This window comes from Kogia breviceps, chromosome 17 (assembly GCF_026419965.1).
Source record: "Kogia breviceps isolate mKogBre1 chromosome 17, mKogBre1 haplotype 1, whole genome shotgun sequence".
Lineage (NCBI taxonomy): Eukaryota > Metazoa > Chordata > Mammalia > Artiodactyla > Physeteridae > Kogia > Kogia breviceps.
This window is the reverse complement of record NC_081326.1, coordinates 40,417,209-40,440,554: the sequence shown is the minus strand read 5'-3', so window position 1 is coordinate 40,440,554 and position 23,346 is coordinate 40,417,209. Positions and strand designations below refer to the sequence as shown.

Sequence of the window (23,346 nt, the reverse complement as noted above, 5' to 3'; positions counted from 1 at the left end):
GGCCCCAGTGCTAATTGGAACCATCTCAGGCATTCCTGTTGTCACAAAGTCACCATGAGGCTCCTTTACTGGAAAGGCTACAAGACGTTCAAAATCGTTTAGGACTTTCTTGGGGATGTATTAGGGTGCTTGGGCAAAACCACCACCCAGGGATCCGTCAAGGCCCCTTGGATGTTTGCAGGCCTGGCCACACTCAGAGAGGCACCACCGCAGCCAGCAGCTCGTGGTGGCGGGCGGGCTGTCCCAGGGCTTCCTGCCACAGCCCAGACGCAGGCAGATGCCAGCACCACACCCCTCGAGGAGCAGGGCCTGCGAGGCTCATGGACCGGGGCGACAGCCCACCGTGAGCGGCGTCTGGGGCTCACAGGCTTAGCAGAGCCTTAATGACAAATGCAGATAAACCCACACGAGCACGTTCTTTTTATATTCCTGGCACTTGGTAACGGCAAATCACACACTGAATATGGAGAGGGCTCATTCACTAAGTCGACCAGGTCCACAGCTTCTTAGCTCTTCGGTAAGAATTTTAGCATTACAATTCAACCTAATCCTACCAAGAGAGCAAGTCGCATGAATTGGAGGCCGAGTAGCTGTATAATTTTTTCTTAAATCGTTTCAGTAAATTGATATTTTACCACCAGTATCTCATGAAAGCCCAGAAACAAATACAGCAATCTGTCAGCTTCTAAACAACATCTGTGTTTGCAAAAAGGTAACACTCATTATTGTCCTATTTTTCAAAATCAAATGGAATGTCTCTTCCTAATAGGAATGACAAAAAGTGTCTCCCTCACCACACAGGCTTGCATTAGATTTCCTTTAAAGCCTTCTGTTCCAGCTGTCACTGGAACCTTCCTAGGAGGAGGCTGGCCCCGCCCCCCATCACAGCAACACCGTCTTCCCTCAGCTTAGGGCCGCTGGCTGGAGAGGCTGAAGTGTCCTCAACCCGAGTCCGTGTTCTCCAGGCGTCAGGGACAACTGACGGGCGCCCACTCTGTGTGAGCGGCCACATGGGCACATTCCGAGAACTGAGGCTTTAATCAGGGACTGGTTTCCCAGTGGCCTGGCCTGCAGGCACTGAGTAACCACCCTGAGCCAAGAGTGTGCTGGAGTTTCCCAACTAGAGCAGTCAGAGCTTAACTCCGCCCTCTGAGGCCATTCTGCAAGACATGGGTCTCCAAGGGTCTCCCCAGTCCAGGCCTCGGGTGTTTTCCCAAGCTTGTGAACCGACCGTATCAGGAGCCCTGGTTTCCACAGCCCTGCCATCAGCGTCACTGAGTCACAGTATGCAGTCAGCTCCTTTGAGGACGGGGACTGCACCTCATACACCTTCAGTCCGCCCCAACTCCCCACAATCATGTATCTGGCGTATAGTACATGCTCAGTAAACACTGCTTGGGCTGTTTCGTTTGTTGTCCTGCTTGTATTAAACTTTGTCCTGTGAACTTCATCTGCAGGACCATGTTGTTCTTTCTCTCAAATCCTGTCTACAAAACAGGCTCTGACTTCTCCAGTCCTTCCATGTCCCCTCGTTCCAAACTATTATTTTGGATGTTGTAGCCTATGAACAGTTTAAGACAAACTCTCAGTGTTATTTATTTTTTAATATATACACATTTTTAAATTGTTTTTATTTTATTTTGGGGGCTGCGTTGGGTCTTCGTTGCTGCGCGTGGGGTTTCTCTAGTTGCGGCGAGCGGGGGCTACTCTTGGTTGCGGTGCGCGGGCTTCTCATCGCAGTGGCTTCTCTTGTCGCGGAGCACGGGCTCTAGGCACGCGGGCTTCAGTAGTTGTGGCACGCAGGCTCAGTAGTTGTGGCGCGCGGGCTCTAGAGGACAGGCTCAGTAGTTGCGGCGCACAGGTTTAGTTGCTCCGCCGCACGTGGGATCTTCCCGGACCAGGGCTCGAGCCCGTGTCCCCTGCATCGGCAGGAGGATTCTCAACCACTGCGCCATCAGGGAAGCCCTCAGTGTTATTTTAAATTGTTGCCCCTCAGCAGAGCAAACTTGGAGAAGGCAGGGCCTCAATGCCCTGTGTGTGCTCCCCGGGCCTCTAAGACTGCATGGGGACTCAGTAAATATTTGACAATTGAGATTACCTAAGACAAATTGGCCTTTGACTCAGGCTTCAGAGATAACACATGTCACAAAACCCCTAAAGTTGAAATCTTTCCATCTGAAGCCTGGGAGATCACTGGCCCCAAACCTCCCACACACATGGCATGGCACCTGGCTTAAGGGACCTTGAGTCTTAAAAGCAGAAACCCGTCTGCCTTTTCGTAACATTGAAAGCCTTTTTCCTCCTGGCTCTGTCAAAGAAGTTTGAGGCGGCACTGGCCACACGAAGATATTTAATCCCTCCTCGTAAACTGCATTTCTATTCGTTAGGTGACCCAGTTGTCGGATGGACATGTCTGTCACACGCACAGGCAGATGGGCCAGAACCGTCTCCCAGAGGATTCTGGCCGCCGCACAGTTCAACCACACAGGGAGGCTTGACAAGCAACTCACTTCTCCGGGACAACCGGCTCCTTAGGAAGAAGCTGTCAGACCTGAATTACTGTAAGACTTGGGGTCAGGATGCATATAGAGAAGCTGGCCTGCCCTCGGGCTCTGTGGGGCTCCAGGGTGGTCCTGCGGCTGACGGGATGTTTAATGCGCTCAAAGGCAGCAAAAAGTATTTGTTCCTCCAGCATCCGGTGCAAATAATGATGAACTCACACTAAAAGTTAACTCCTGCTCTGATGTCAGGGTCACCAAGCACCTAAGAGGAATTACCAATATCCATCCTTCTATAGAGTCCAATTTAAGCAGGCTCCTTTTCACTCGGTAGCAGATAATGCTCAAAGAAACACCTCCACTGTCTTTCCTTTTAAACAAAAAAAACACCTTCACAAACATGACAATTCCTTTGGTGAAGCCCCTGCAGTCTGTGGAAAGGATTGCGACAGTTAACATGCCCGGAGAGGGAAAAGAATTCTGCACTGACATTCCCTGGGGGCAAGATGTGCATCTCTAGAAAGCCAAGAGAAGGGGTGACTCCAGACTACTGCTTCTACACCAGGCAACTGCGACGTGCCTCACTGAGCAGAAAACCCCAAGACACACTGAACGCTCTCGTGTTCGATGAGACAGAGCCACTGAATGAAAGGAACCAGGAGGAAATGGGCAGAGGCACAGCCCAGGGTGTGGAGATGCAGCCTGGCGGTAGGATTTCGTAATGAATTTGTTTCACTGGGGACCAGCCATCTCTACGAGGCAGCACCAATACTGTTGGCTAACAGGGCTCAGAGTACAAGTTGGGAGAATAACAGAGCTGGTCTTTCAGACCTTTTCCCCCCTTGGCTGATGCAAGACATGCATGCAGGAGAGCAAAGGGAAGTTGTAGAGAGCGACTGGGTACACGAGAAGGAAAACTGACCGCAGCACGACATGGAGGTTCAACCGTGGAAACTGAGCACTAAGTTGCCTTCATAGGGGAAGCAGCTCCTCCCAGAGGAGAAGGCCCACTGCCTGAGTGCTGGATCCCCACATGCCTGGAAGGCAGGCAAGATACACGTTTGTCTCCCAACTCCATCCCTCCTTTTCCAGCCTTCGAACTAGAGTAACGTCACCATCCCGGGTCCAGACCATTACAGAGGCCTCCGTGCTTAGCCACCCCTCAAGACGTTGCCTTTGAATCCACTGTCTGCTGAGGGACGATTCTTAAACATGACCACGTTGCTCCCCTGCTGAAAAAAACCCTTTCGTGGCTCCCTATCACCTATAGGATGAAAGAAAAATGCCTTTTCCTTGAAAGAATACCATACAACCTCACCTGCATTTCCAGTATCAGCTACTGCCACTTCCTCCACCCAAACCCTGGGCTCCATGACAAAAAAACTCCACTCAGCGACCTGGTGACACCAATTTCCTTTATACAAAACCCCTAAGAGGAAATAAACTCCTCTAAGGACAGAAAATCGAGGAAAACTGTGGTGATCTAGGCCTCACATACTTGAGAATGGTGAAAACTTAATATTCTGACAAGACGGTCTGGCCCAAACATACATGGTGTTTGTAATTAAAAGGAACGGAGAAAATGCTGATCCAGTGCCTGGATCAAGTGCACTCATCTCGATTTTAGTAAGCAATATCACAAACCTGCCCACTTTCTCAGCAAAGAAAATTGTGGGATGGTAACTGAACAAATCTACTTGTCGGTTTTTCCTTGCGAGGTAAAGCTTACGTCGAGCAAACATCATGTTTCAAACTGCCAGGGTGGAAATCTGTTATTTAGAAATTAGAGGTCTTCCTTGAAAGATACACGGCCTTATCTACTAGATGAATGTCCTCTAAATGCCTTAAACGAGTGCAACCGATAAATAGTGGTCAAGATGATTAAAGCTCAAAGCAGTAGGTGTTAAATTCACCTTATGGTGGCAACTTAGGTTGATAACAAAGTCAGAAAGTAGAAAACCTAACTATTTATGGATACCACTCCCAGACCCACGCTTCAGAAAATTATCCTTTGGACATAAAAATTAAGTATTCATGTGACCTTCTATGACATTCCAAATCACATCTTAGATAACAAACACCCGGATGGTATCTCTTAGTTTTAGGATAAAGGCACATCCAGTCCGGACTTAGACTCAAATGTATATTAACTTTTATGGTGATTACAAAGCACCAAACTGGCTGTAACTTTAGCTTATTTTTCCAAAGGTGACTTAATAAACTATTTTATTACTAGCTAACACACACTGTAAAAGAAATAATAGTTAAAATTTTCTCCCACATAGTCCCACAGAGATGATACACTTGCCCTTAAGATGAACCTGCCAATACTGGCTTAGGTAGAGCCCAGAGGAACATATCATCTTAGAGCTTGACTGGACACTACAGGTATCCAGATGACCTATTTATTTCAAAAGTGAAGACACAGAACACCACAGTGGCAAAGTCACTTAAAATCATCCAGTCTAGTTGGTGGCCAAACTAGAGCCCAAAACTTTTGCCTCCTAATTCTTAACTATTGCACTGTAATGTCCTACAACATGAAGCTATCAGAGCCAGTCAGCCTGGGGTTCAAAAGGATTAGCTGTAGCTAATGGTTAAGTGTTTATTATGTGCCAGGCATTCTGTGCTAAGTGTTTTATAAGCACTTGCACATTTAATCATGTCAACAATCTCCACTGCTGACCAAGGGACTGAGGCTTGTCCAAAGACAGACAGCTCAGAAGTGGGGGGCAGGGGTTCACATCCAAATCTGGGCTTCAAAGTGTGTGGTCGCTGAGAGTGCTGGCCATGCTATGACTCCCCCGCAGCCCCCCTTGTGATTCACACACAATAAAGGTCCTGAGAAGAATTGTACTAAAGAGTCCTGTTGAACTCTGCTTGATCCAGGACTTTCAAACTATGGCCATGGAAATTCTTCAAACCCCTCCCCCCACCGAAAATCTATTTAACATCTTTTAGAACTAGTATTCTTGGCATCATAGATGGGGAAAAAAAAGTGTGAAGAGTTATAATTCTAGCTTAACAATTTCTTCTCTGCCTTCTTGCAAACTGCCCACGTGAAGGATGCCAACTGCCATTCATTCATTTTTAGTGATATCTTCATCTCTATCAGATGTCCCATCCAAACCAAAGATGTAATGGAAGGAAAGAAACCTATGTTTATTGTTGGGAAAAGATACTGCTGTCCTTGAATATGTGAGATATGACTGCATTATATATTTCCAGGCAAATGTCATTGTATTTACCAAGCACTTGTTTACAGAAAACTACCTGGTACCTAACAACGTCCTAGGCATATTCTACTATCCTGTATGTAATTCCCACAAAAGCTGAGGTCGGGGCTTCCCCGGTGGCACAGTGGTTGGGAGTCCGCCTGCCGATGCAGGGGATGCGGGTTCATGCCCCGGTCCGGGAAGATTCCACATGCCGCGTAGCGGCTTAGCCTGTGCGTCTGGAGCCTGTGCTCCGCAACGGGAGAGGCCACAGCAGTGAGAGGCCCGCGTAGCGTGAAAAAAAAAAAAAAAAAAAAAAAAAAAAAAAAAGCTGAGGTCAAAGGTGAGGTCACATATGAAAGCAAATTCTTAAATCCTTACTTAAGAAATCCTTAAGAAAGATCTTTAGCTCAGACCTGTTTCAAACACCTAGACTAGTCCTTAAGTACCAGTCCTTTTAGCTTTTTGCTAAAGTCTCTGACTTTAAGAAACACTTCAGCATACCTTCCATAAAGTGGGGATTTAGTTTAAATTATTTACTGGTGCATATTAGGAAAATAAATCCAATTCTGAAAAGAAAAAAAATCAGGTTTATGAAGGTAGAAACACATTCGGGTATGAATGAGGCAAAAAGATGACCGGGCTGCTCATAAAAACATCACATCAAAAAAGAAATTCTAAAAAAGTCAAATCATCGGCAACCGTGGAAAACTTCAACTAGTTCCATGAACCTTTTGAAACAAACCAAAGCACGACAGATGACAGAATTCCTACCGTTATCTATTTACAATCCTCCAGGTCTGAACCACTCATTTGGAACTGACCAGTCATGGTGGATTTTCCTGCTGGACACTCTGCACACAGAGTGGGAATCTTATCTCACCACTTAGAATGTACGTTCCTTGAAGAGGTCCAGGAACCAGGCGCAGGTCTGATGTTTTCTGTATCCCCTACTGCTTTAGAGCCAGCATACGGTAAAGGTTCAACAAGGAGTAGGAGAGGTCACATTTTTCTGAAAGGCGAAACCCAAGCTTTAAGCCATTTGGTGAAAGGAAATAACCATGTATTTTAAATAAGGTAGCTGGTTACCTCACATCAAGGAAAACTCAACCGATGTACTCTTACTAGGTCTCTTTTTAAAAAGGGAGACCTGGAATTCAGCCTTTTACTGTAAGGAGGACTAACAGAAAGATAAGTATGACCTTAGAAGAATCCACCAACTCATTAAGAATGCCTCCAGGGTTTCCCTGGTGGCACAGTGGTTGAGAATCCGCCTGCCGATGCAGGGCACACGGGTTCGTGCCCCGGTCCGGGAGGATCCCACGTGCCGCGGAGCGGCTGAGCCCGTGAGCCATGGCTGCTGAGCCTGCGCGTCCGGTGCCTGTGCTCCGCAACGGAAGAGGCCACAACAGTGAGAGGTCCGCGTACCGGAAAAAAAAAAAAAAAAAAAAAAAGAATGCCTCCAATGAGCCGGGTACAACACTAATTTAAATGGCTAGAAAGTGTTTTTAAAAGTAACACCGAGTTAGTGTACTTCACAGTAGAAATTTTCCTCTTTGTTTAAAAAAAAGAACTGAATGTGGTTCAAAGTACTTAGATTTCCTAGCCAACAAAGCTCAAATAAAATCTTTCTCTAATAAAACGCTCAGTCCAATAATCAGCATGTTAAAAAAAAACAACAGCAAAATAATCTTGCCAAAGGATTACTTGGCTCATCTCAATTTATATTTATGATTCAATAGAATCCATATCATTTTCACCAAACATGCCTCACTGTAGGTATACTGTTGTAGCTGGAGCTTCAAAATTATTTTTCTCCCTACAACGTTTGTCTGTTGAGTCTACAGTACGGTACCTGGCTCAGTAAGTGGTTTGTTGGGTAAATTTCAACCAGCCTCTCAGATAGGAGGACCCAGAAAATCCTGTACGCTTATTTAACTGAATGATGCAACCCTCCTCTGGCCCCAAGCACTACAACACACGGAACAGGCAGGAGGCAGGTCCCCAGTCCCATTTCTCTTTAATCTAGACCTTGGTAACAATGAACAGCCCTGATTACACAGACTCGTTGAGAATATGCTCATCTACCAATAATCATACCACTGGCATATCACTCTACAAACCCCCATGTTCCAAAGCCCTTAGTTTCTACAAGCCACCATTTCATGAAGAAAAGCCCTCAACTAAATCAACCAAGCAGAAAGAAATCTAAACCTTGCACCCAAATTCTTGACATACTTTATGCTTTGTCACCTAGAGAAACTACAGGGACAACTAATTAAATGCAAAATCTCTCACCTGGAGAGAGTTTTCACTTTATGTCCTTTCATAACATCTATACTACAAAATTCAATCAATATGTTTTATTTATTTATTTTTAATCCTCTTCCTGAGATTGGTTTACTGCTAATAGTAAACAAAAACCAGTCTTCCTCTTCGGGAGCAATGAAGTCAACCAGGAGGTAGGGGGTTTGGGGTAGGTAGTGGGGGACAAAAGCAGAACACACCAAAACTTCTTACTTCTGTTTGTTGTAAAGCATTCGGATTCTTGATCCAGAGAGAGAAGGGAGGCCACCTTTGTCTTGAATTAAATGTGTCGGCTACAAAAACAGGGCTCTATGAAGCAATGTATATTAAAGCAACGCCTGGGATGCGGAGTGGGATTATGTTGAATATGCATGACACACAAAAGGAAAATGTTCATGACTTACAGATGTGCTCCAAGTTGTGCTTTCTTCCTTTTTTGGAATATCAAACAGAGGGAAGCAAGAGGTTTGCAGCCATGTTATTATAAGCACTGCTGCCTCTCCCCCTCCCAAACTAGAATATTCCAGTTTTTATTTTGCCATCCATCTGACCACAGTTTAGACTAGGGTAAAAATAGAAGCCGTGTGGGCCTAACCTGAAAACTCCCAAGTGCTGGAGAGGGTCAGTATTAATATATTCTAACTGAAATAACGAGATTCTGTTTCCTGGTGGTGTTTGACAGGAGAGGGGGGGGAAAGGGGAGATTTGGAATTTATTTCTCATTCAGAAGTGTTTTGTAAAAACTACCATAATGGAACAGACTCCAAATCAAGCACAGGAAGCCAACAGGCTCTGGTTTAGATTTAATAATTCACTCTAAAGGCTTTTCATCTGCTATAATTTTAGGCCCCAAGGCACAACCACGTATACTCTCCACCCTATACGGGAGCTGACAGAGTGCCACAGGATGCCTACGGGACAGAAAAATGGGAAAGGCCGGTCCAAAGGGCATACCACGCCCTTCCAGGCTGCAGCTGATGCTGGAGAATGAACCTGCTCTTGGCAGTGCGCAGCAGTCGGTGGATGGAATTTCCAGCTGAGCCTGTGTTTCAGGTCTAAGCTAGCACTGAGTTTGAACGTTGATAGGAATATGGGAAGCTTTACTGCAGGCCTGTCAAGAGAAGCTTTATTTAAAAGATGCCAGCTAACAGAAATGGGCACAAGTCTTTTGGGAAGCACACTGGCAATGTGTTTTAAGAAGATATGAGGGGCTTCCCTGGTGGCGCAGTGGTTGAGAGTCCGCCTGCCGATGCGGGGGACACGGGTTCGTGCCCCGGTCCGGGAAGATCCCACATGCTGCGGAGCGGCTGGGCCCGTGAGCCATGGCCGCTGAGCCTGCGCGTCCGGAGCCTGTGCTCCGCAACGGGAGAGGCCGCAGCAGTGAGAGGCCCGCGTACCGCAAAAAAAAAAAAACCCACAAAAAAAAAAAAAAAAAAAAAAAAAAACCACACTATATTTAAAAAGCATATATTGCTTTAACATTTTCTAATACTACAACTCTTAAAATTTCATATCATTTGGTTAAGCATTGAAAGGGGAGTGGAAAAATGAAGAGAGTTAATTGGTGAGGGTGGTGGCTTGTGAATGATTTCATTGCTCATTGATATTATTGTTTATTTTCCAACATATATATGCCGCTAAAGGCACAGAAAGCACAAGATCAATGGAAAGGGCCAGCGACCAGCTTCCAAACATCAACAGTAACTTTTAACAGTTAATGCATTCAAACAGACAGGTACATACATACATAGAGAACCTAAAGAAAGCATCATGGAAGTATATGGGTGTGTAAGTGACAAACACTAACAAAAAAAGTGCACACTTCATAAAAGTGCCACAGAATCATACCACAGTGCTTGGGCCACTTCCGATCCAGTTTAACTGAAGCCATAAAGGAAAAAGGTATAGTAAAATGGATATTTAATTACAAGATTCTAGGTTCTAAAATGTCCGGGGTCTAATTACCCATCTCATTATCTACTCTTTGCTCTTGAGTTATTTAAAGCAAGGAAGACACTCCACATCGAGGTGAGGCTGTCGGTGCCGCAGTCAACAAGCTCCCTTCCAGCTTAGTCCCCACCTGCAGTGGCCACTACCTGACCTGGGAGCACTGTGCCCCCGAAACACCTCCAGGGCTGACGTGCCAGTGAGCCCCCAAGATGTTTCGTGTTGTTCCTGGTGCTCAGAGCCCATTCTGTTACACTGATCTCGTCTGTCTGCGAGGGGAGCCTCTTGTTCTATCTCTCCTGCTGATTCCAGAGAGCCTTGGATTGGCACAGTGACTACCTGATCTAGGAGACTTTTTCAATGAAGAAAATGACATGAGGCTACTTCCTTACGCTGGAACACTGAGAATGTGTCAGCACTCATCTAAATAAAAGGAACAAAGCTACACAGAAAGGGATACACCCAAAGGGGATGAGAGCACGGATTTCAAAAGTGGAGTCAAGCTGTTCTGAACATGGGCTTTTTAAAAATTCTTAATTTTATGTTGGAGTACTGTTGATTAACAATGTTGTGTTAGCTTCAGGTGTACAGCAAAGTGATTCAGCTATACATATACATGTATCTATTCTTTTTCAAATTCTTTTCCCATGTAGGTTATTAAAGAACACTGAGCAGAGTTCCCTGTGCTATACAGTAGGTCCTTGTTGTCTATTTTAAATATAGCAATGTGTACATGAACAGTGGCTTTTAATACCTAGTGCCAAGTCACAGCGGCGGCTGCGGCGGCTGCACCATATGCCGAAGGATTATTCACATTCTTGATTATCTACTGGAAAAACACTCTGATTCTGCCCAAGGCACATAGCCCCTGGCCCTGTATTTCTTCTTGTTATATAAAGGAACTGTTCTTGAGGGAACTTTCCAACCAGTAAACAATGAAGGCCAAGCAGGTTTTAAAGAAATGATTTCCTTGACAGAGGAAGCGGGGGGAAAAGTTTAAAGGTATTAGAGTCCCATTATGAAATCCACTGTGGACCCTGCATGGAATTTCCCAAGAAATGAAGCCTGAGCTCCCAGACAAAAGCACCTGTTTCACAAGGACTGTTTACAGTCATGTGACCTGTGCCATCTCTCAAGCGAATGCATTTTAGAAAGCGCTCCTGTTGGTGTTCTCAAGTGTTGTTTATGAGTTATTTATCTGAAGACAACATTTACAGTCTTGCCATAGGAAGAGGAGAGGAGATGTGTGGATAGTCATATTTTTTCCCAAAAAACAATAAACACTTTATTGGCTGTTCAAACTAACATGTGTGCAAAGCCTTCAAAAATCCAAAAGGTAACCTAATCCACCCCAGTGCTGCCTCTCTTTCTGGTCTACCTCCAACAGAATCTATCTATGAAGACATTCTGACATTCTGCCGACGGAATCGTAACTCTTATTCTTAAAATACGAGGATGTCTAAGATGAAGGGAAAAACAGAGCCTGCAAGATGGTAAAATTACATACTCAGTTAAAAAATAATATTTAAGAAGCTCTTTAGAGAATATATTGAAAAGAGCCTGTCATTTTTTGCACCCCATTAAATGAGGGCAATTCATGGTAATTTGCTAGTGATAATTAAAAGTCTCAGCCGGAACACACATTCATAAGTACCATTTCATAGGAGACACAGCACTTCGTTTTCTAAAAATATGGAAGATGAGGAAAAGCAAATAGTTAGGAGTCAAAAACATATCAGATCATCGCAAGGAATTTTTATTTTCTCCAGGTGAATCCAGTAATAAAAGCAGCTTACTAGCTGATTCCATCAGTTCTGAAGCAAGCCATACCAAAAGCCCCGGAGGTGATTTAGCACCCAAGTGTGCTAAATTATTTTCTAAAACTTCCCATATTCCCCAGGATCTTCCCAAATTAATGGGCCACCCCATGCCTGCAAATGCCTTCTGCAAAGTAACCAATGGCAAGATCTATGTAAAAAGCCCTGCCTTTTCGGATGACAGCCGCCTGGAGCTACTTGTTACATCTTCATTTCCTAGAGAGCACAGGGTCTTACTGAGAATTAAAGCCCGGGGAGCCCAGTCCACATTCATGGTTTCTCACTTTGGTCCTGTCACAGCCTTTTGGGATGGGACCGGTTGCGAATAGATGGAACTGCTCCGGGCACCCCGCTGCCACATAGCGCCTCTGCCCACAGAGTAGAGTTTATTATTTAATTGGTACAAGATCAACAGGCAGCATGAGAAGAACTCTAGATTAAGCTACTCTAATGCCATCGCACTTTCCTACATCTGGCAGAGGGGGCATACCTTTATGTCAAATTAAAAGTCAATGAAAGTTAAAAAAATCTTAAAAAAAAAAAATTTGTCGGGCTTCCCTGTGGCGCAGTGGTTGAGAATCCGCCTGCCGATGCAGGAGACACGGGTTCGTGCCCTGGTCCGGGAAGATCCCACATGCCGCGGAGCAACTAAGCCCGTGAGCCATGGCCGCTGAGCCTGTGCGTCCGGAGCCTGTGCTCCGCAACGGGAGAGGCCACAGCAGTGAGAGGCCCGCATACCGCAAAAAAAAAAAAAAAAAAAAAAAAAAAGAACTCTCTCCTGGGGCTCAAGAGTAAGAGACCCACGGAAGATGCATCCACTCCTCACCGGCCTCCAGGTCACAGCTGAGGATGTGGAAGCTCGGGGGCTATCAGTTTCCATCCTTCCTAACTCGGACTGGACCTACCTGCCTTTGGCCAATGCTCTGGAACAGAGATATATGGATACTTCCATCTCTCTCTTCCAGCTGGTAGAAAAACCACTTGCTTCTTGCCCCTCCTGCTTTGGAGGCTGAGGAATTCGGCTGACTGATGGTAGCTGCCAGGGAGGCCAACAACCCCTCACCACCTAATAGCCTTCCCCCGCCAGGCTGCCCTGGCGCTCTGGTGGGGCCACAAGCCCTTCATTCAATTGGTCACATGGCAGCGCAGTCCCCCGTGGAAACCCGCTTGGAACTGTTCCAGCTCATACCAAAGAAGGAGGCTTTTAATACAGATTGTTCTTTTAAAATCCTTCACAAAAACAACTGTAATCAATCGTGTGGGGGGGCTCTGTAAAAAACCGCCACTCGGAAAGCCCTAATATTGATTCTTTCCCCTTGCATGGCTTTTAAGAGAACAATCCCATGCGAAGAAACTGTAATCAATTTCTTGAGATTTTGCTGACACGAAAGTGTCTAAATTAAAATATACTTTTTAAAATTAAAGGAAAACCATAGTAAATATAAGAAATCCATCCGTTATCCTGCCTTTTATTCAAGCGCCAACGTGTTTGTTTTCAAAGAACAGTCAGTTGAACAAATGCAATAATTATTAAATACTGATTAAATCTCAGCAACTCTTCTAAGAGTTGTTTAGCAGGTGACCCTAGCCTGAAAGATTAAAGGGAAATCTGTCTTCATTTGAGGTCTGGCATTTCCAGTTCTTCATTTGCAAGATAATATACTATTTTCTCTGTGCCTATTCTTAGAGAAAACTATCAATTCTAAGCCTGTGTTTACAGACAGTCATGATTCCAAGCGGTCACATCCTGAATGGACGTCCAAATACCAGAATATTTTAAGTCTTTTCATAGGAATTCTGGTAAATATATTATTCTGTCAAATTTGCCTTTCCACGGGCGGCCCTCTTAGAAACCCAAGCATGTCAAAAGGTGAAAAGTCCATATTTAAAGCTACAATGTGCAAACAGAGCCATTTGGTGTTTTCAGTTGAAAATTATATTAAAAACCCTCACCAACATCAACAGCCAATTTCCAGATTAAGCATTAAGGAAAAGCACAATATGTCTGTTATCTGTACTTCTATTTAGAAGAAAAAAAAAACCCTGAAGACTTTATTAAAATGCCGTACATAAAATGCATATAGAATTGAAATCTAAGTAGACTGAAAAAACCTGTAACACTGTGTCAGCATGGCACTTACCATGTGAATGAAATTAGATCTGATCACATCCAAAGAGCTGGCAAAAAAGAAAAAAAACCAAGAAAACTTAACTGTCATTTGCTTTGCTCCCAAATAAGAGTAATCTCAATGTCAAGGGAATGAGCTACAATTTCTGCGGCAAATATCTGATATTTGTTCAGGTTTCACATTCCTGGCATCCAAGGACCATAGGCGTTTGCTCAGGGGTGGGTGTACAATTTGCAGATTTATCAGTTGAGAAGTTTAACTCCCTCTCCACACCCAACCCAACCCCTCAAATTAGAGAAGCCCCCTGCTTTTTCACCAAACTAAATAAGTAAGAACTCAGAGTTCTATAAAACTCCGTAACACTAGCTGATCAAGGGACTAAACCTTTGGCAAGCTAGACCTCCTGGGGTTGTCACACAAGGAGGATTTCACAGCTTCACTGGCCTGGGCAGCCTTTTTATCCCCAGTAAGTTATTTTAAGCAACTTTTTTCTCCAGCAAACAAATCTCTGGCCTTCCTCTCTTCCATTGTAAAAATGTTACAGCTCAGAAACAGCTAAGCATTAAGGAGAAACCAGAATCGGCCTGGTCAACTCATTTCAATTCCCTCCTTCCACCTGAATGCTCTAGATCAGGGCTGTCCGATACGATTGTCTGTGATTGATGACAAGGTTCTAGACATGCCTTCTCCAAAATGGGAGCCACTAGTCACATATAGCTATCGAGCAATTGAAATGTGGCTGGTGCAACAGAGGCACTGAATTTTTTATTTTGTTTACTTTTAATCAATTGAGATTGAAATAGCCACACGTGGCTACTACAATGGACAGCGCAGTGCTAGAGAGAATGTTTAAACTGTTGTTGGAAGCCTGGGCATATCAAAGCTCTCTGCAGCTGCGGGGCTAAGCCGCTGCCGGGTTAAATGCTCTCTCCTTAAACAATAACTGCATATTAGCAGAAATCAATGCCTAACACAGAACTGCCGTTTCCATCACAACATTCCCTTTGCACTACACACCGGTGAAAAAGTAAGGATTCAATCTAACTAAGTCATTTAATAACTATTGATTTACCAAACACCTAGTATGTGCCAAAATGTTCTATCATCTATTTAAAAATAATGATGACCTAGAGGGGTGAGAGAGGGAGGGTGGGAGGGAGGTTCAGGAGGGAGGGGATATGGGGACATGTGTATGCATATGGCTGATTCGCTTTGTTGTGCAACAGAAACTAAGACAGCACTGTGAGGCAATTATACTCCAATAAAGATGTATTTAAAAAATAAATAAACAAAACTGTAAGCTTTGTGGATAAGCAAAGTGTAGGAGAGCCAAACAGTGGAATAGTATTCAGCAATAAGATAAAATGAGCGAGCTATCAAGCCAGTAAAAGGCAAGGAGGAAACTTCCATGCACATCACTAAGTGAAAGAAGCCAGTCTGAAAAGGCTACACACACTGTACGATTTCAACTATAGGACATTCTGGAAGAGGCAAAACTATGGAGACAGTAAAACATCAGGTGTTCGGGGGGAGGAGGGACAGAGGAACAGATAGGAAGTGAGATTTTTAGGGCAGTGAAACTATCCTGTGTGAAGCTGTAATGGTAGGTACATGACATTAAGCATTTGTCCAAACCAACAGAATGTACAACACTTAGTGTGAACCTTAATGTACACCGTGGACTATAGCTAATGATAATGTACCAATATTGGTTCATTAATTGTAACCAATGTATGCAATAATAAGGGAAATGGGCAGGGGCCCGGGGGATATATAAAACTATACACTATCTGTTCAATTATTCTGTAAATCTTAACATGTACTCCCCCAAAATAAAGTCTATTAATTATCATGACGTCCAAATCTCTGGTGAATTCCTAAGGCCTGCCCATGTACCTGTACCGAGCTATGCTCCTTTCTAGAATAAAAACACACGTTTTTTTGGCAAACCAGCACACACGAGATGGTTCCTGGGTACTAACAACGCGTGTCTGGGGCTGCCTCACCCCAATGACAATTAGGTTCATGAAAGAAATGAGACCGTCCAGACTTCTAGGAGTGATAAGTGGCCCATTCACAGTGGTGATGGGTGTCTGCATTCATGCTTATCCGTTCACTTTTGCCTACACTGGCCGCATCAAGCAAGTAAGGAAACTGCCAACAACAGACAGGCAAATGCAGTCTTCTCCTGGGGAACTGTCTACGTGACTAACAATGTCTGCACCACTGTTCTATCCACTGAGCCGTCACAATCATCCAGATATTCTCTGATGCATTAATAAACTACCAGGAATAAAAACTCTAGTATACCGTGTTTTTTTTTTTTTTTTTTAATGTAAAAGACATTCGTAGGACAACTGGGGAAAACTGAATGTGGACTGGATATTAGAAAATATTATGGGGTATAGTTCATCACTGATGGGCCAAGAAAGTGCTGTTTTCCTAACAAGGGGGAAGAGTGAACTGCACTTGACTGAAAATTACACCAGCCTGTGTTAAGTTGGCTTCAACTAAGTGGACCCACAGAAGACGGCATGGGAGGAGGGGAGGTGATCAGACAAATCTTCTAGAAGAAAAGAAGGCCATGAACTTGAGAGATAAACTACAGCCCTAAAGAGTTTCCACCTCTGAAGACAGAAAAGGGGAAGACATAGGGGTAAGAGAGGCATTGTCATAAGGGGGGGAAATCCAATCTAGGTAAGGAACTCCCTTATCAGAACCACGTGTGCAGATAAACTCTTTGGGGTCCTTTCTTCGGACAAAGAAGTAGGACGGGAGCAGGCCACCTTTATGTATGGGGGCTGCACTGGAATTCATCTGTGTATCCAAAAGGCTAAAGCAACAGAACCGGGGACAAAAGCTACAGGCTGTGGAGCACCAGGAAACAAAACGTGGCCTTCTTGAGCATGTGAGTAACAGGGAGGTTATTAAACAGCTGTGTCAAGAGAATGGAATTCAGAACTTCATTCCCATCTCCATCCACACCGACCCCTTCATTTAATTCAATGAGAAGCTGGTGGTGGCACCAAATCCTATTAATCATTATATATTAATATATGAAAAGGGCAACTTGCAAATTCAAGCTGTGCACTTCTGGTTTGTGTCCTCTTCTGATGGCGTTATACTTCAGTAAAAAGTTGACTGAAACACACCAGCATAAAGACAGCAACCTATGGGCTTCCCTGGTGGCGCAGTGGTTGAGAATCTGCCTGCCGATGCAGGAGACACGGGTTCGTGCCCTGGTCCGGGAAGATCCCACATGCCGCAGAGCGGCTGGGCCCGTGAGCCACGGCCGCTGAGCCTGCGCGTCCGCAGCCTGTGCTCCGCAACGGGAGAGGCCACAACAGTGAGAGGCCCGCATACCGAAAAAAAAAAAAAAAAAGACAGCAACCTATGTCTTAGAGAATAAATCCTTTTCCCTGGTCACAGCCTTCTCTTTCAGACAAGTCTGCATTTCCAAGATCCATAACAGGTGGATCGTGGGGTCCTTTTTTCAGGCACTTCTGTATATCTGAGCACGAAACTCAGAGATATCAACACTCGCTTGGGAACATAGTTAACAGGTTTTGCATCTTTTTTTTGGTGGTGGGGGGGCGACGAAGCAAATCCCCATAGTTCTATGAAGGAGAGAGGCTTGGATTTCTAGTGGTTTCAAACATACATGTAATGCAATGAGTTTTCCATGCTTCTCGAGTTTTCCAGAGCATAACATACGGAGGGAAGCGTTAAATGTCTTTCTCACAAAACAATGAGACAAGACTAACGCCTCACAACCTTCTGTGGAAAGCTGTCAGATGACTCTGGACAAGTGTGATTCCAGCCACAACAGGGTAAGCGCCCACGGCCTGTAGGGCCAGCAGGCCTGGCTTTGTCACTTTTTGGCTGATGGAGATGGCAGGCCTGGTAACCACGGATAATCGCTCTCAGCTGGTTGTTGATGGGGTGGGGGTGGGGGGAGGATGTCTGCTTCTGCAGGGAATATTTAGGGACAATTATGATGTAAATTCTGAACAGTCAAATGGCAACTCTGGATAAACTCCTGGTGGGACAGCTGCTGCTGTATACACTTGAACCTCAGGTAGGCTTTCTTGCTGTGATGAAGTGGATGAATTGTGGTGACGGCGACCTCATTTCTATTCACCCCAAGTTCCCAGGGGCAGACTCCAGGCCTCCTGGTGGCTCAGCTACCAATCCAGGGTCTTCCCCTGAAGATCCAGTCTGCGTCCAGCCTTGCCAACCCCCGAGAGACGCTGGAGACTTGAGAGGACCCTGGGCTAAAGATGCTGGCCACGCAGTATCCACTGTAGTAGTCCGTGGCATTGAGTACATTCATATTGTCAAGTAACTATCACTACCATCCATCTCCAGACTTTTTTTTCATCAGCCCAAACTGAAACTCTGTACCCATCAAACAATAATTCCCCATTTCTTGCCCCTCCAGCCCCTGGCAACCACCATTCTACTTTCTATCTCTAGGAATCCAATTATTCCTCATATAAGTGGATATACAATATTTGTCCTTTGGGGCCTAGCCTATTTCACCTGTTATTTATTTAGTATATTTTATTTAATCTAATACATAAACAATTTATTTTAAGATGTAATCGATGTAAAAATTGCGATGTTGATAATTTTCTTTTCATATTAAGTCTCTAAACTGCAGTGTGTATCTTACACAGCACTTCACAGTGTGGACTGGCCACGTTTCTAGTGCTCAGCGGGCGCGTGGTGCGCGGCTGCCGTAGTGGATAGTATAGGTCTATCACATCACCTTTCAAACGTTTTTCACTTACTTTTCTCTAGCCAAAATCATTTTCTTCCTTATATGTCTATGTGCTTTTTTTGTCTCCCCTCAGCGTAATATAAGTTCCTCAAGGCAGGGCCTGTGTCTTCTGTTTTTTGTTTTATTTTGTTTTCTGCTCTAAGCCAAGCATGTATTAAATAGAACAGAATCATTTAAATATTTCTAGACGAATTTCTTTAGAGCAGATGCTTTTACAAATGGAAGAAGCCGTCTCCAAAATATCACCGAGATCCTCTACTATCTGGAATAGGAGCATCCCTGGAGACCACCAGTAATCGAATGTTCCCTTTTACAGGAAGACTCAGCGCAGCAAGGATAGGGGTGAAGAGCCTGGACTCAGCCTTGTCTGGACCTGCCATTTACCATCTATGGGTCCCCCCTGAAGCTCAGGTTCCTCTTCTATAAAGTGGGGATGATCGTAACAGTGCCGCCCCCGTAGGGTAGCTATGAACATTAAATCAGTTAATATTTGTAAAGCACTTGGAACAGTGCCTGGCACATAGGAAGCGCTCCGCCTGTTTGTTAAGTCAATAAATCATGCTGATATGTCTTGCCAGCGCCGTGTCAGGGATGACTGCCCCGCTTTGCACAGTCCGTCTACACAACAGTGCCAGGATTACTTTCCACGGGCACACACTCCCCTGCTTAGAGCACTCACAGCCTCCACCGGCTCCAGGAGCTAGTCTAAACTCCAAAGCGGGGCAAGCAGGGAGCAAAGTGGGTGAGAACAAGACTCCGGATGCAAAAGACGAGGGTTGGGCCAGGCTCTGCACTTATAAGCAACCTGTGAGGACCGATTCAACCTCTGTGCTATAGGTACTATAGGTACTATATAGGTACTATAGTACCATAGGTATTATACAGGTACTATAAAACAAATAGTACCTACTTTCTGGGTTGTTGAACAATTAGAGGCGTTAATACATATCAAGTCCTTTTATAGTGCCTGGCACATAATAAGCATTCAGTAAATACCTATTATTATTACAGGGCCCTCCCTAACTGAATTCCAACCTTTATAGCTTCAATTAGCAAATATTTAAGCACCTACTAGGTGCAGGGCCCTGTGTCTACATGGCCCTTTCTCTCACGGGAGCTTATAGTCAGGTAAGAGTCACTTATAATCCAGGGGGTAGATGTCTGCTATGGGTGGTAAACTGTACTCTAGGACCCCACAACAAGGGAATCTAACCCAGTCCTGGGATGCGGGCATCAGGGAAAGGCCTTCATGGAGAAAAGGGTAGCTGGGCTGAGATGATAAGAAGGAAAAAGGGGGATTGAGAACGAAAGAACATTCTACCTAAGCACCAGCCACATGTAAGTCCTCACCTTTCCCCGGTCACACAATGACTTCATTACTCCTTACGACTTTTACTTATATTACACTCTGATTTATGTCTGCCTACCCCAACAGATAAAGAGTTCCCCTCATCACCTGCTTCCCTACTAAGCACAGAAAACATTCAGTAAATGTTTATTGAATGAATCCACTTCTCCCCTATTTTTCCTTATGAGTAAAGACCCACTTTTCCAAAATGGCAGCCTAAGCTATGGTCCTAGAGCAGGGCTACACCAACCAGCTCCTGGCTTCAGCGGACGCGTGCTCGGTTTACACTATCAAACCAGCAGATACAAGAAAAGATGGCTCTAACTCAATCCCTGTGGTATTTATTTCTCACCTACGAATCAAGAACACCAAGTGAGAGTTCCACCTCCAGGTTTTCCCTCAGGCAAGTCATTGAACCTCTCTGATCCAGATACATCACCTCCTCCAGCCACGTTGCTTGTCTAGCTAATACAGACAGAGCTTCAGGGCTCTATCACCGCGTACTAATCCAACTGTTTTAGCAACTGCACGATTGTTTAGTATCTTCAACAAGTTCTGATTAAGTTTTAAAGGTATATTATGAAAAACAAATTCGTTCGAGGTGCTTCCCCCCCTTTTGTTTAAACCAACTTGTTGGACTAACAATTTTATTCATTAGAGTTACCATTTCGTTTTTCACCCCCACAAGACATATTGTTTCACTATAAGATGTGCCAAATGTAATTAAGAACTTCTGAGGAAGAGAGGAAAAACCCACAGGCTTCGTTGCAGACAGAGGGTTTACCTGACCCCTAACTCATATAACTTTTAAGACAAAGCAAAGAAAACTGAGACAATTCTCCTTTAAGTGCAGGATAAGCCTTACTGGAATATTAGATAAAGAGTTGGCAATTTATGTCTCTACAAGGAAACAGTGGAAAAATATGGACATTCAGTGTGCAGGAGACCTAGGTTTGAATGACAGCAAGAGTTCACAGGAGTTTCCCCTGCTAAAAAGTGAAGATTATACCCCTACAATGGTAAAATGACACCTGCACATAAAGTATCTTAACAGTGCCTGGCACATAGTAGGTACTCAAATGATGTTACTCCCGCTCCACTTCTCAGAATACAGTCGGGATGTGAGGCTTTTATGGCAAAAATAAGTTTAGGAAAAAATATCTATGACAACTAAATTATCCTTGTGAACGCTCAATCAGATTAAAGATAGCAGAACATGCCAAAACTTAAGACTTTCATAACAGGACACCATTTTCTCTGCAAACTGCAATTGAGAAATGAGAATTCTTCCCTATCTTTTTGCTACTAGAATTGTTGAAGTCAGCCTTTGATGACATTTGATAGATACACTTGAACATACACACACAAACACATATACAGACCCCCTCCCTAAATATAAATGCTTACAAAGGGATTAAAGTATGAAAATAATGCCCATGCTTCTCAAATTGCAGGTCAGAATGACCTTAAAACAAAAAAAACCAAACATCTTAGGGAAAGTAAGATCAGCAAAAATATTTTCTGGTATGTTATATATGCTTATTAATTGTCTTTCACATAAAACTAATAAGTACAATAGTTATTATAAAGGCGTCTTTAGACATGTAAAATATGCCCAGATAGGGGCTTCCCTGGTGGCGCAGTGGTTGAGAGTCCGCCTGCCGATGCAGGGGACACGGGTTAATGCCCCGGTCCGGGAGGATCCCACGTGCCGCGGAGCAGCTGGGCCCGTGAGCCATGGCCGCTGAGCCTGCGCGTCCGGAGCCTGTGCTCCGCAACGGGAGAGGCCACAGCAGTGAGAGGCCCGCGTACCGCAAAAAAAAAAAAAAGCCCAGATAAACTCTATTATGGTTCATGTTTCATTATTTTCCCAGAAATGTTGTGAGTAGAATGATTGAAAACCCTTTCACAATATTCCTTATCATTCTAATGAATTAGCTGTAGCCTTTGCTTTCAGAGCCATAATAATATTACTGGTTTTATAACTCCAAAGCATTAAGATGAATTAAATGCTCTTAAATAAGCAAGAAATAATTAAAGGCCAGGAGAGAGTTTAAGTGTTTAAGTTCATGAATTTACCATAAAGTCAACTCCGATGCTCTTACATGAAATGTGCTTTTAAATTAAAATCCCCTATGTCGGGCTTCCCTGGTGGCGCAGTGGTTGAGAGTCCGCCTGCCGATGCAGGGGATATGGGTTCGTGCCCCGGTCCGGGAAGATCCCACGTGCCGCGGAGCGGCTGGGCCCGTGAGCCGTGGCCGCTGAGCCTGCGCGTCCGGAGCCTGTGCTCCGCAACGGGAGAGGCCACAACAGTGAGAGGCCCGTGTACCACAAAAAAAAAAAAAATCCCCTATTTCTTTAAGAGAAAGCATCTAAGAAACCCACAGTAAAGTCAGCCAATATAATAAACATATACTATAACCACGACAATTATCATGATAAACACCAGACATTTCATGTGGCTGCTTTACGTCTAACGCCACACTTTCGCGTCCTCTAGGGAGATGCTCCCAGCACCCAGATGAGGCAGACCAGGCAGTGGGCACCACCGACATCAAAAAGGATGCTGTCTCTTTTTCTCCTCCATCCTGGTGTGTGCAGTAGAATCTGTTCCTCACCAGGTCTACTCACAAGATTTTCAGGATCAAGCGATTCCTAGCCAAGAAACAAAACAGAATTGTCCCAATTCCCCAATGGATTTGGATGAAAACTCGTAATATGGTCAAGTACAACTCCAAGAGAAGACACTGGAGAAGAACCAAGCTGGGTCTGTAAGGAGTTGCACATAAGCTGGCACACATATTTACGCTGTTACCAAGGTCACTTGTATCTTGACATGTCACTCTGAAAACATTGCTACTATCTGGACAGCCAGATGTGCTTTATTGGGAAAATGATTTTTCTCTTCATTTCAATGTTTCTGCACTAGTGGACTGGCTTGGTAATAAATACGTAAGACCTTTCATTTGAAAAAAAAAAACAAATGAGTCTACAGAGTCCTACTCAAGATCGCACAGCTACTAAGTGACATAAGGGGCGGGAAAGAAGGCAGACTCAAGCCCAGGTCTTCAGGGCGCCACGCCCAGGTATTCTTCACTCACAGTATGAGTCTTCTGGGGGTAACAACTCAGATATTGCAACTGGCTGCAGAACTTCAACTCCACAACTTCTGGGTCATTGATTCCTCCATTTTCCACCCCTGGACCCTTCACCTCCCGCCCCCAGGGGAAACACATCATTACATTCTAAATGTCTCCCATTTCATCATGGCAGTTATCTATGAGGCCTTTTTCATCAGACAC

General features: G+C 44.5%; 2 protein-coding genes across 2 annotated transcripts in view; one reads left to right on the top strand and one right to left on the bottom strand.

Annotated features, from left to right (window-relative positions):
- The window catches only part of SDC2 (syndecan 2), a 112,560-nt gene that overhangs the window by 17,792 nt on the left and 71,422 nt on the right, over nt 1–23,346 (bottom strand). The gene's annotated exons all lie outside the window — the stretch shown is intronic.
- Nucleotides 15,999–22,819, top strand: LOC131744183 (large ribosomal subunit protein eL39-like). Its single transcript, XM_059043554.1, has 2 exons — nt 15,999–16,058; nt 22,649–22,819. Exons 1-2 carry the CDS (start codon nt 15,999–16,001, stop codon nt 22,817–22,819), a joined length of 231 nt encoding a protein of 76 aa, XP_058899537.1.

Coding starts and splice junctions, on each gene's coding strand:
- LOC131744183 (XM_059043554.1), top strand. CDS start 15,999: ATGGGTGTCTGCATTCATGCTTATCCGTTCACTTTTGCCTACACTGGC. Junction 16,059..22,648: donor ACACTGGCCGCATCAAGCAA/GTAAGGAAACTG, acceptor TGTGTGCAGTAG/AATCTGTTCCTCACCAGGTC.